We start from the raw sequence: 13822 nt of genomic DNA on the forward strand, positions 1-13822 counted from the left end.
GAAACCTTTCATAAACACAACACACACACACATCCTTTTTTTTTTACATTATGTAATGGTTGACTATTTTGCATTCACCTAATATCAAATGGTTTTTATAATTACCCCGCAAAATTGATTATTACAGACCATTGAACACAGCTTATTTTTTCAAGGGTTGATATTTTTATAGTTCGATAATTGTTACGCACTGGGGATGGGAATGATTTCGACATGCTTGCAAGAATATAATTTGTATATGCAAGAATATGCAAAAAAAAAAAATTTCTGATGACCCGTATTACTGTCACTGAAACACACACTCTGAGCGAGGTTTCAAATTGCTTTATATTGCTTTGAAATGGAGGTAAATTAATCTGTAAGATATAATTAAATGTTCTCTGTACTTCTAAACTAACTATGGATTATAAAATAAATCAGGAAACAAACTGAACGTCATTAACTGAAATTGAATCGCGAAATTGAAATCCAAATTGTTCCAATTAATCCAGCTTAGATTTTTTCGTTACAGAACCTGGAGACGATTATTATGAATGGAGTGACCACGAGCCATTCCGACGTTCTTCACCACGTGGAACCTGTCGACAACATTCGGTCTCTTCTGGAACCAAACGGAAACGTGCTGCCACCTTCTGCATCCTTTATCCGACCCCTACCACGAACCAGCTCCAGCCATAGTCACCTAGACAAATACCTCAAAAAGTTCGGAAAGTCTGGTACGTTTCACAATCCTCTTTCTTTGCTTCGTCTTAAACTCATTTGCTTGAGGACTAAATGCACATGAGTCAACTTATTTAAATCAACTTTAAAAAAGGCGGTTATCAGGATGTGTAACCTGGTGGAAAATAGGAATTTTCCAGTCTAATCATAATGCACGCCAGGCACATGTGCCACTACCATTTTCTTCCCTATGAGTTGAATCAACTTTTTAGTCCAATTTAACTAATCGAGACATTACCAACGTTAGCTTTACACACGAATCAACTAGTTGAGTCAACTCCGTTCAGTTTTAGCAGCGTTGTGGAGCACATATTCGAATAAATTCCGCTTATTAGAGGAAAAGTTTATTTAAATCACTTAACTCGAGTGAAGACAACGAAAAACACCAGTTAATTGGTTGACTGGAAATGTTTTCGAAAGCTGATTCAACTAAGTTGTATCATGTGTGGTAGACCTCGAAGAGTTAACTCTCGATAACTAGAAGTCCAAAGGGACCGGCTAAAACGTTCGAATTATTTATTGGTAGTTCAAGTTATGGGAAGTTCCCACAACAGTCTCATGATTTTGAGACCCGATGAAAGCTTCGAAATGAAGGAATATTCGAGTTATATGCTTCGAGTTATCGAGATTTGACTGTATCTTGATTTGTTGTCGTCAGTTTTTGAGAACTTAACTTGACATATAACTAATTTTTATTTAAAAAAATTTACTTCACTTAACTTTGTATAGAAAATGAACTGAAAAATGAAGCATTTCGTTGTAAACATCCTGTAAGTTAGTAACACCTCCCGAAGTTATTTGTTGCTCAAGTGGCCGTTTATTTTTTCCAGTGGGTGGCCTCAGGTCTCCGGTCAAGCGACAGTGGTCGGCTGGAGAATCGAACCTGAGCCGGGAATTATCCCGGACAAGTGACTTGGACATCCGCCCACGACTTCCACCCAGACCCAAATCCGAGTTCTTCAATGTCGGAGGCGAGACGAACAAGTACACAAAGAGTTCGACATATGAGGTGAGTGTTTGTCCTCCATTCCCTTGTTTCGGAAGAACCACTTGTTTAAGAATTACAGTGGTGTGCGTTTAACACGAAAACGCTTAACATGAAAACCGGTTCACACGAAGTGATATAGCGGTCCGGACAGTATCGTGTGCAATTTTATACACGACATCTTTTAACAGGAAAAATAGTTTTGATCCCTCACAGTTTTGTGTTAAACGTGTTTCCCTGAACTCAAATTTGACTTTCAAAAGAAAAGAGTAAATAAAACATTAATTTTTAAAAATAAAAAATAACTTGAAGATATTATTATGAATGTCTGTCACAGGTTTATCTTGTTCGGGATCATGCAGTATTTGTTTTCAATAACTCCACAGTACATAAACTTGGGGGGGGGGGGGCAGAAACGCAGCGATTGGCATTTTAACTCTTATTTATTCTTATACTACCTCCAAATAAGATATTATACAGCTGCAATAAAATGAAAACTAATCTTAAGAGTGGATACTTCGTTTCGGAGAGTTCACATAAAAAGAAAGTATCATGGGTGTGGATTTTAGTTGGGTTACCTTTACAGTAGCATTGCTAAGGTGTTCCACCACAAACCTGCATTCCTAATAATACCTTTTCCAGTGAACTCCTCAAAAAGAAGTAACTATTCATAAGGTCAGACCTCATGTTACGCGAGCCATACTGTAACTCTCTAATCATAAGATTTTACAAAGAGTACGCAAATTTATATTAGAATATAAACAACAGAAGGCAAGTGGGGAAGAAATAACCCAAGATAACTCCTGTATTTATATAAAAGACTATATTTACTGTCTCGATGAACGTTTATAAAAATGGAACGTTTCTTCAAATATGGTTTCTTTCATATCACGAGAACTCAAACTACACCCCCGATCATAATTTAAGCTTCTTCTCAACTACAGAAGACGATAAAACAGAAGAACGATAATAAATGAACACGAATACCTCACAACCCCCCATAGGCCTAGAGTCGGTAGACGCAAAAGAAAAAACAATCCAAGACAACAGCCAAACACGAAAAAACTCCTTCCCCCACATATGTCGTTTTTCTAATCACACCTTATATCATCGATCTTCACACCCACTCTGTGCATGTGTCCGGGAAACGAAAATTAATGACATCCGGGATCTGTCCGGCACCAACAGGTGAGAGCTCATGTATGGTGAGAATTCCCTTGTTTTAAGAGTAAAAAAATCTATCCAAACTTCGTCATTAAACGGAGATAGATTAATGACTGACAATATCAGGAAAATTATTTTTGCAGCTTTGAAAACCCTTGACCTAAGATTTAAAAAAAAAAAAAAACAGCAATTTCGTAAAAATTTATTGATGTTACTGCATTAAGTTTTGATTAAAAATCCCACCATCATTTTGAAGAAATTAATTGGTCTAAGAAAGAAAATTTCCACGAAACGTTCGGATATTTTTCAGATCGTCTAATCGAGAAAAGACGAGAAAAAATTAAAAAGTGCTAAGATGTGTATTTATATAAAAGTGCTCGAAAAAATTAAAAAAGAGACCTCTTTTTTAATTATTTCGAGCGAAAAATTCTTAAAAAATTAGAAATCAAAATTGATAAATTACTCATGCTTTTAATTTTCTGGACGGCGTTCTTGATATTAAGAAGTTAAAATATTCAGAACAACTTTTAGTTTTTAATAAAGCTATTTTCTCCGCCCCTTTAATTTTTGTAAGTATTTTTTTGATTGAAAATAAAGTGAATTTTATCCTTCTATCAAAGGATGGAAGGATGCTATGAGAGTAGAAAGCTCCAAATTCGTTTTTCTGGGGAGTAATTCTACGAAGAATAAGAAAGAGAAAGATTAGTTTGTTCAATTATGGAAAAACTTACAGTCTTTTCTAAGCGGGTACCACATCCCTTGCCTTGAGAACAAAGGACAAAGTAATCTCTACCTAATTCAGCATATTTATAAATTCCGAACAGAATTACCATGTAACAGTTGTGTGACTTAAAGCTGTTTTTTTTTCGTATGTGGTTTTTGCAAAAAAAAAAAGAAATAAACTTTGATCGTGAACCATTGTTAAAAATGTTAGCGAGCTGCTGAAGTTTTTTTTTTTTTTTTTTCGTTTTCTCCAAAACAGGTAAATAAGTAAATAAATTAATTAATTAAATAATAAATAAAATTTCACCTGATATTAAAGATCTGTCACAAAACATTTAAATGTAAAGATTGTAAATAGCTAATTATTGTAATAACTTCCCATAAGTAAGTATTTGAGGAAAATCATAGACAATTTTGAAAATTAATCCCAAAGTTCAAACAAAAAACGTTCTTTAGGATATTAGTCGTTTGTTTTTATTTATTTATTTATTTTATTTATTTATTTTTTTTTTTTTTTTTTTTTTTTTTTTTTTTTTTTTTTTTTTTTTTTTTTTTTTTTTTTGAATGAGATTTCTTTTAAATCGTGGACGAGCAAATATCTGTGAAAACCGGTGCATTTTTACTGCGACCCGTAGCCGGCCAGCCGGACCAAAGTTGGGGAATCGCTGTCTTAGAGGAAAACTATAATTAAAAAAACTGATGCTTATATTTTGCGAAAACTTTGTAACACTTAATATTCTAGTCAACGTTATGCTGGGAAAAAGAATAGTTAACTATTCTGCGACGGAAGTCAACTTCTATATCTAACAATAGAAAAGTAAAGTAAGAAACAACAACGTCAGAAAGCACAAATTGCAGATTACTGCACACACGTGTTTCGGGACAAAAGATTTTGTCGGATGTCTTTTTATCCATAAACTCATTTTTTTGCATTGAAAAAGGCGTTCCTTATAATGCCAAAACACGTATCTGCAGTAATCTGGAATCTGTGCTTTCTGACGCTGTTATTTCTTACTTTACTTTTCAGCATAAAGGTATTTATTTATCTTAATAAAAAACTGTTTCCAATGTGAAAGGCAGAGCAGAGGAGTCGGAGTCGAACTGATTTTGGGACAAAGGAGTCGGGGGTTTAAATTTTCTAGAGTTCAAGGCGGAGTCTGTCGATTTCCCTCTAAGTCCATAACTCTGCCAGTGCTTGTGGAGTCGGAGTTGTACTGATTATGGGGTAAAGGAGTCGGAGGTGGAGTCGAAGGCTCTAAAATTCCTGGAGTCGGAGTGAAGCTTTCGTCGTGATTGTAAACATATTCATATTTTTCCCAGATATTTTTTTTTTCAGTTAAAAAGCATTGACATCGAAAAAACACCGAACGCAAAACATCGTTGTTCGGAAAAACATCGATGATAAAAGTGTAGATGTTTTAATAAATACATCGATGATTTGAAAGCATTTACATTAATGACGTGCCACAAGTTTTACAGTATGAAAAATATTCTTTACTACGCTTTTGTAGGAAAAATGAAAATATTGCTGCATAAGTTTTAACCAAATTGTATAAATCGTCGTGATTTTAATTGGTGGATAAAAATAGTTTCCTTAGCACCTTTCTCGTCTTTTAGTCAAAATTTTGAGTTTTTGTAACCATCTAAAAGTCGATGATTATATTTATTCCGCGAAACTTTAACCCTTAAATGCGTGATTTTTTTAAGGACACTTTAAAATATGTTCTTTTGCTTGAAACTTCGTTCAAATCATGAGAAAGTACTTTAAAAAATCGTAGTTTAATTTAGGGATGATTTATAGTTAAACAAACTCTTGGCAACATTGAGCTTTAACCGACAAAATAATAATAATAATAATAATTTTGCAACAAACGTCCCAAAGCATTGATAAAAATTGTTAAAATATCTTACTATTTAAGTTGTTGTAAAATTTATTCGTCATAGAATTAAAATAAGTAGGCATTTTTAAGCGCATTCAACTAAAAAAAAAGTCCTCCATTTGCAAATTCCGAAAAAAAGAAATCTATTTTATTTTTCATCAGATTGGTGCATTTACTAGTTTAAGTTGATTTAATAGCATGTCAGCCTTGTTGGAAACTAGGGGCTTGAGAGGGGTGGGGCGGTTCGCAATCGTTGCATTATAAATTTTATAAGTTTTATTGGTGGAGGTGACCCGACAGCCAAACAGATAAGAGGCCCACCGTGGCTCTCGGTGACCCTGCTTCATAGGGGAGCCCCCCCCCCCCCCAAAAAAAAAGTTCAATGGCGCAACACCCCCCACTCCAAAAGAAATTATAAGCCCTCTTTCTCTTTTTTAGCTCTTTTTTTATTTCATTTATTTTTTTTAAATATTTTTCATTTGTTTATTTATTAATATTCAATTATTCTTATTATTGCTTTATTGCAAACGTTCTGTGCTTCGCCAATGACAAACACCACCACACAAGCTAAATAAATAAATGAAATAAAATATAAACAGAATTTTAAAAAATAAAAATATAATCATTTAAATAAAAAATAAATCAATAAATAACTTTAAAAAAATAAATTTGAAAAATCCCCCTCCCCCAACTTTAAATGGCACCCAACTTGCGCCATAATTCCCGACCCCTCTGGGCACTCCTGCTACTTCAGAGAGTATTTTCTTCCTTATTGGCATCTACAAAGTTTTAATTTTGTTCTTACATTATTTACGAAGACTAAATTGAGTATGGGGTAGCGATTGTACCATTTTAAGGTGATACTCGTTCTTTTGAACTTATTGGTGTAATTTTCGGTTGTGAAAGATTGTTAACTTCAAGATAACAACTTCCATTTTTCTGAAACATGCAGATCCCTAACGTTTCATTTTTAGCGTCATTCAAAGTGCTGCGAATTAATACTGCCAAGTGCCAAGGCACAAAAGCTTACTCTTCGGTCATCATGGTCAAGCAGAGAACTGGAGACAGAGCGGCGCGACGCAAAATTGATTCGCTGCAGTGGCAGGGCCACCTGTCTGCGAGACACGCCCGCTTTTATCTTTCTCAGATACCATTCTCTTAACTCATACCCTGCGTACACGCGAACCTATGCGCTAAGTCGAGTATTAATAAATCGACTAAATGGATTATGGACAGACACTGCAAAATTAAAACGCGGACAAAGTTAAAGCTTTCGATCTTTATATCGATAAACATTATTTGACTGATGGACGTGAAAAGTATATTTCTTTTTCTTATTGGGGAAAAAACAGCTTATGAAATAATTTTTTCTCAATGCCTCTAGCTAATTTCACTGTAGTCTATAACTGTCTCTTCCAATCTGGGGAATGAACAACCCTCTGTGACATTTGTGTGTCTTTATATGTATGAGTGATTTGTAAGTGTACAAGTGTGTATTTAAATCGTTGTAGGGTCATTTGTTACGTACACTGCATTTTACAGTCAGGTTTCGAAATCTTCGCATTTCTCTTCGAAAATATAAATAAGATTTTAAAATAGTAGACCACTTAGTTATTTGTATTCGCACAGTGACAAAAATTCAAATGTTTTGAATTGATTGTATTTTCAAATTTGATTGTGAAATGTCCCGTATGTTACATGGAACACTGTGGAATTATCCAGTAGCTTGTTTTGAACATTAAAATTTCTTTTAAACTATTAAATTCTTCATTTTTTTTAAAACTTTGTCAAAACTTTAGCTTTTATCTCTTGCTTAAATCGTGAGGGAAAAGCTAAAAAATCATATGTTTGTTTTAGTACGGTGTCTTAGTAAGAATAGCCCTGGGTATCGATTGAAAAAAAACTACAAATCATGTGTCCAGAAACATTGATAAATATTGTGAAGATACGTTAGTGTGCAAGCAGTAAATTTCAATTCCTCTCACAAGAATGAAACAGTAGTCATTCTAAAGTGCCCAAAACTTTTATAAAAAAGTACCAGCAAAATGTGGAGAGAAAAACTTTTTTTTTTTTCTCCATCAACACTAAAGCTCCTAAGATCCTCAATTTTGTTCTTTTGTATTTTTCGGACTAAATTGGGTACGTTGTCAAATGGAAACATGCGGCATTTATGGGTTGAAATGAGAAAGGAAAGGGTAGGGGACTTTTTCCTAATACTTGGAATCAAACCGGGGACCTTTGGATTACCATTTCAGTACACCACCAACTAGATTATCCCGGATTTGGGAACATGAAGCGATTTCTCCCTTTTGCAATAAGATTAAATTTAGATAAATTTCCCTGCAAGTAGGTCTATAGAATCATCAGGTAGAACAATTGGAATGACAAACGAAACGCCTACTGTTGGATGTTATGTACAGACGGATTTTCCTCTTTAATTCCTCATTTTAAAAATTCTTTTTAAATATTGAAATTAGTGAGTACAAGTTGAGTTGTTTTCTATGAAACAAGTAAGTTGAAGCCAGTGCTGAATTCGGAATATGCTCAAAAGTCTTTCCCACGTTTGAGAATTTCACTTAGAGTGGGTACTATTCCACGTAGAAACATACGTTAATGATATAGCAGACACTCTGCTAAAGGAAGCTCTATGTCTACATCAAATTCGGTGACATACCTGGAACAATTTTCAAAAGAAAAAAACAGAAGGCAAAGAAAAGCGTTTCGCGCCACCAAAGCATTAATGGTATCAGAGCAACGATTCAGGATATGCTCTTAACCTTCCTTGCAACTGACAAGAACACAGTACCAACTGTAGATATTTTTGTGGTCACTTTAGATCTATTACCTTAAATGGTGGCGCTTAAAATGTTTCCCCAACCGTCCTAAATAGCAAAACAGGTAGATGTAACCCACAATGTATCCAAGACTCTCTGGGAATGGACAATAGAGACGTTCTATGTAGTCTACTGCTTGCAGTGGACATTTTTCAGAGTTTATCAAATCATGAACATCTTCCAGCTTAAATAAGGGATTAGAAAGACGAAAGAAAATTAGTGTGTAGTAAAAAATTTTTGGTGTTCTCACAATGCATGTACGTTTCTTCTAAGAAATTTTCTCTGAAATTAAATAGTTGCCCCTTCATTTCTTGATTAAATTTATCTTAGAGTGTGGATAAGAGGATTTTTCGTGTTTATGATCGTCATTCAGACTCCAAACAAAAACCATCGAGACCAATTCATTCTTCATAAAAGTTCTTCAACTTCTTAGATAAAAATACACGTTTTTGAACCAAATAAAAAGAAGGAAAGAACTTTCAATTGCTGCACTCAGAGAGCTTTCATAACTTCCGTCTCACCACGAAAAGATGAAGACACATTCATCTCAAAACCAAGTTCTATAAAGGAAAAATAGAAAGGAGGGGGGGGGAGGAAGAGGAGCAAAATTTACGATCACCCACGGGAGGAAATCTACGCGGCTTAATCCTTTTAAAGAAAATGAAAGTCCATCGCAGATGGATTCGATTTCCTGCCGTCTCGCAGGATCGGTTTTATTGGCTCCTTCATCCTGATTTGCCGCTGACAGCCACGATCCGGGAAGACGAATGCCCTGGCAGGACTGCCGGATACTGGGAGGAACAAAAGATTCCGCCAATTCCCTCCGGCTAGGAATGTATCACGTTTATGTAGACAGGCTGGTCGCAAAGCGAAGGTTTGAAGTTCACATGGGAGGGTATTAACAATGTAAGTTGATTTGAAAAGAATGTGTAAAAATTATATTGTTAAAAACTAAACCACATTAGTTATTAGCTCGAACATCCGGGGATACTTGGATCATAAGCGGCTAGTGCACCAAAAACGTGGGGGTCAAAGCCCAAAAAAATTGTGGGTGGGGGGCATTTAGATGGGCAGCACCTCAGAAACTGACTTTTTCCTCAGAAAATTTGATATATTAAAGGATTCTTACGTCATTATGTATTAAATGCCTCAAAAAATTTGGTACACGGCCTCAAAATAGGGATGGATAGTCCCAGTGGACTGCCTTCCACTTTAAAGTTAAATTTGAGCTTTCATGAAATAATAATCATTATGAGAAAAATGTTAAATAATTATTTCGAAAACAGCTTGCTAACACTTTTTTTTTTCTTTGAGATATGTGGTTAGCTGAAGAATTAATATGAAGCAACTCTGACTGAAACCTGTGCACTTTGCAAACACATCTAGAAGGACTGGATTCGTGCTTTCTTTACAATGAATCTTTATTGGGATACAGTTGTTAGATTAAAAGACTTGTCTTCTATCGAGTCTTGTAAAAAAAGAGCAATTCGAGATGAAATACAGTTATGCTTTTTATAAAGCCGTGTGACACCTTCAACAAGCTAAAGATGAAGCTACTATCTTTAGAAGAATGGAAACAGAATCTGAAGCCCATTGTCTTCTACCTAGTTAGTTCCCTTGGTAACGCATTGTAAGGTTTTCCCGCTTATCCGAGTCCTTAAATGCCACAAAGACCATCCTTTTGTACTCTTCCTTTTGTGTAATCCCAGTGTCCAGTCTCCGCCCTGGACCAAAACAAAGGTCTGGAAATTGATAGAAACCGGACACGAACGCGAGGAATTTCGCAGGGTTTTGTATTTCTCTCGCCTTTGAAGCACAGATCTCAAGGGGATACACAAAAGACAACTATATTGTTGATTATGGTGAAGTTGTCCCCTCATGTGTCGCAAATAGTCAATGACATTAGTTTCCTCCTATTTTTTCATAATAACGCAATTAAGTCTTATTTCGATAAATAAATAAATGACAGAGTATGACGTTCTTCTGGCGTCAACCCATAGAAACTGCGCCAAAAGGAAAGTTTTTGTGATGAAAAAACAAAACTGAATTGGTGTTTGCTTCTTTAACGGAAAATACATTTCCATCGGTCGGACTTCCAGAGTACTATATGAAGCAAAATTTAATTTCTATTTCAAGAATAACAATCGCGGAACTCCAGTCGGATGAGCCTAAGAGCCTAAGACACACACCTTTTGGGTACTTATTCCACATTTTGGGTAACAATAATGAAGTGTTACCTCTTTAGATGATGACGCATTCCCCTATTTATTGTAATCTTAATTGTCGCACATAACTGTGGAATGTCCTAAAAGCACTACTTCACATTTAATCTGTAAAGTAAGACTTGTTTATTTCCTCTTTTATGAGGAAATACTGGCTGTCATCCTTTTAGTAGGATCCCTTCGTTTTTATCTGAGACCATATGGCTCAATGGGTCTTTTCTACGAAACTGCACCGAATCACATAAAAATGTAATCTAAAATATTTTTAAGTTGTTAAAAACAATTTAAATATTTTTGAAGCTTGTTAAGTGAAAGATGATTAATAAAGAAATTTTACTTTCTTTTATAATACGAAAGTCAACTTTTAGCTATAAAAACGTGAACAGTTGAAACTAACAAACAAAACGCAACTTCTTAAACTCGCATCCTATTACCAAAATCTTGTGAATATTGCAAATCTGTTAATTTTAGTCTTTTCACATACCTTTGCTTCAGACAGAAGAAGGCAAAAAATCACGAACTCCTACAAAAATAAGACAAAAATGGAAAATATTGGAAGTCTGCTTTCAAAAGGATAATGCCAAACGTACCCAATCCCATTTCTCTTTCCTCTATAAAAAGAACACTGCATTTAATAGTAAATGCTGGCGTAATATTAAGATTAAAAGAGAAATACTCAAATTTTTGCAACCTAGTACTTGATTTCAATTGCTCAAGTCTTTTAATTTGGCTACAAAACTAAGTTTAAAAAGCAACTTGATTCAGGTTTTTTTCTCCCATAAGAAATATACCCCATCCTTCTACCAAATACTTAAACTCTATATCCCAAAAGCCTTGACTCATGATTTTTCGATTACTCACAAGGGGGCGATACTGTATCCTTAGAGAACCACTAAGATAAAAAAAGAAACAATCGTCTTCTTCTTGGAAAGTTTCTTCTCAGCAATTGCTTTAATTCGAACCATTAACAGCAGCACCCAGATTTATGAGCGATTCGGTAATCGTATTGGGAAAACAGTAATCCTCTTTTTATCTAAACGTACTTAGAGATGGATCCTCTTTTGTTTAGATTAAGAAACGTGTGCAGTAGAACGGAAGTTCCCTTCGAATAGAAAAATACTTGACGGTTTTTTTTTTTTTTTTTTTTTTTTTTTTTTTTGCCTTGTTCTTTTTCGTATAAGAATCAAGACACATCAGACTATGAGAATGATATGAATTGAGTTCTATTACTATAGTAACAAAATTTGTGCGCTATTTAGCGCGAGAATTACGCATCATGTTCAACATGTTTGGAGAATATTTTGTGATGTTTGATTCACAACAAAGATCTCTCCCATTTAGCTACCAATCAGCATAACTATTTATCTGGATATATGTTTTTCTCTTTTCCTTATTAATAATAACCAACTTTTCTTCACATATATAACAGCCAATGATCAAGTAACTCTGACATCATCAACAATGAAACTCGTGCCACGGCATGATAATTTGATAATATTTTGTAATGTTTGACATGCAGGGAAGTTCTTTATTTTGACAAGGCTGAACTGGATCCGGTAACTTTACTGCTTTACTGGTAAGACACATTTTAGGAGAATGAAGAAACGAAAAATTTGGTCAAAAATGAATGCTATCTACTGGAGTTTAGGGTTAATTCACTGGACTTAGGGTTAAAACTTCACCTATCAAAATATCACCAAACTGGCAATTGTTTCGTTCAAATGCAGAAATAGTTTTCACGTGTCATATCTTGACGGGCGCTTTTCTAGTTAAGAATAAATGATCATCTAAGTTGTACTTTTAAAAGTATTTACATTGCAAATGCTTTCTGAAGTGTTCATTTTAAATTCAAGTCATTTAAGATTTTCGAAATTAAGAAAGTTAAGAGTTATTTTTAATATTATCAAACATGACTTCTAATTTTGTGGTGGTCTGAATCAATCAGAATTCAAACTCCTACTCATGTTTTTTTAAAGCAAATAATTCAAAAATAAATAACTGGAGGAATAAAATACTATCTTTTAAACTTACCCATTTTTATGACTTTTCCCTCTTTATAAAAATCTTTGACATTTTCCCATGTGAGTGGGTAGGGAAGAGGGGGGGGCTTCATTATTTTATTTTTATTTTAGTTATTGATATGAAATACAAGATTATTCGAATTGTTTTGCATTTCATTGTGTCACTCACTTCATAAAATATATCTGGCATACAGTCTAACAGAGCATTGTTAAAGTTAAGCAAGATTTTGAAAAAGTTTGTACATGGAAGTAGTATTACTGAAAATAGCGGTACATAACTAAAATTTGTATGACTGTGTAAACAAAAGTTGAAAAGGATATCTTTTAACCTTAAATTTTCTACAATGAATCAAGAATAAAATCTCAAGATTAAGATAGCAAGAAATTAGGAATGAAAAAGCTTTTCTTAATTCAAATTTAAGTCAATCTGAAGAAAATTAGCCAACGACGTGCTTTCTTTCGCATAAAATATTGCATTCAAATCCCGAGGACAAGAAACACCGAATCAAGTCAGGACATGGATACTTCCAAGTCCTCTATCTCAGAAAAAAATTTTCCCAAAGCAATTGCTTCAAAAGTAATGTTGCTGATTATATTAAATTGCTGAGTTTCGGATGTAACCAAAAATTGAAAAGGATGTCCTTAAATTCTTAAGTGCTTTCAAATATATAAAAAATAAAATCTCTGGATTAAGCAAGCATAAAAATTGGAATGAAAATCATTTCCCTAATTCGTTATTTAAGTCCAACCGAAGAAAATTAACCACCGAGGTCTTTTTTTTCTAGAAATATAGTCCATTCAAGACATGAGGACAGTAAACACCAAACAAAGCCAGGACATGGCGGAGAATGTGTCACCCTAAGCAGTTGCTCAAAAGTGATGCTGCTGACGATCATATTTAATTACTAAAACTCGGATGAATGTGCAAACAAAAATTGAAAAGGATACCATTAAGTCCTAAAGTGTTTTACAACGTATCAAGAATAAAACCTCGGTATTAAGCTAGCAAAACATTTCCCTAATTCGTTTGAGTCTATCCGTAGAAAATTAACCAGCGACGGGCTTTTTTTCTAGAAACATATTCCGCGAATTTCCCTTCCAGACATGAGGACAATAAACACCAAACAAAGCCAGGACATGGATACTTCGAATCCTTCCTCGGAGAATGTGTTCCCTAAGCATTTGCTTTAAAATTAATGCTGCTGATGATCATATTTAATTTCTAAAATTCGGATGAATATATAAACAGTTGAAAATGATATCTTTAAATCTC

The 13822-nt window shown here is 34.4% G+C and overlaps 1 protein-coding gene across 1 annotated transcript in view; it reads left to right on the forward strand.

Annotated features, from left to right (window-relative positions):
* The window catches only part of LOC129232162 (cyclin-dependent kinase 14-like), a 162774-nt gene that overhangs the window by 73283 nt on the left and 75669 nt on the right, over positions 1 to 13822 (forward strand). The window contains exons 4-5 of the mRNA XM_054866403.1: positions 512 to 716; positions 1551 to 1729. Of these exons, the coding sequence (XP_054722378.1) occupies positions 512 to 716; positions 1551 to 1729 (384 nt within the window). The remainder of the gene's footprint in view (positions 1 to 511; positions 717 to 1550; positions 1730 to 13822) is intronic.

The sequence above is a fragment of the Uloborus diversus genome, unplaced genomic scaffold (assembly GCF_026930045.1).
Source record: "Uloborus diversus isolate 005 unplaced genomic scaffold, Udiv.v.3.1 scaffold_11, whole genome shotgun sequence".
NCBI lineage: Eukaryota > Metazoa > Arthropoda > Arachnida > Araneae > Uloboridae > Uloborus > Uloborus diversus.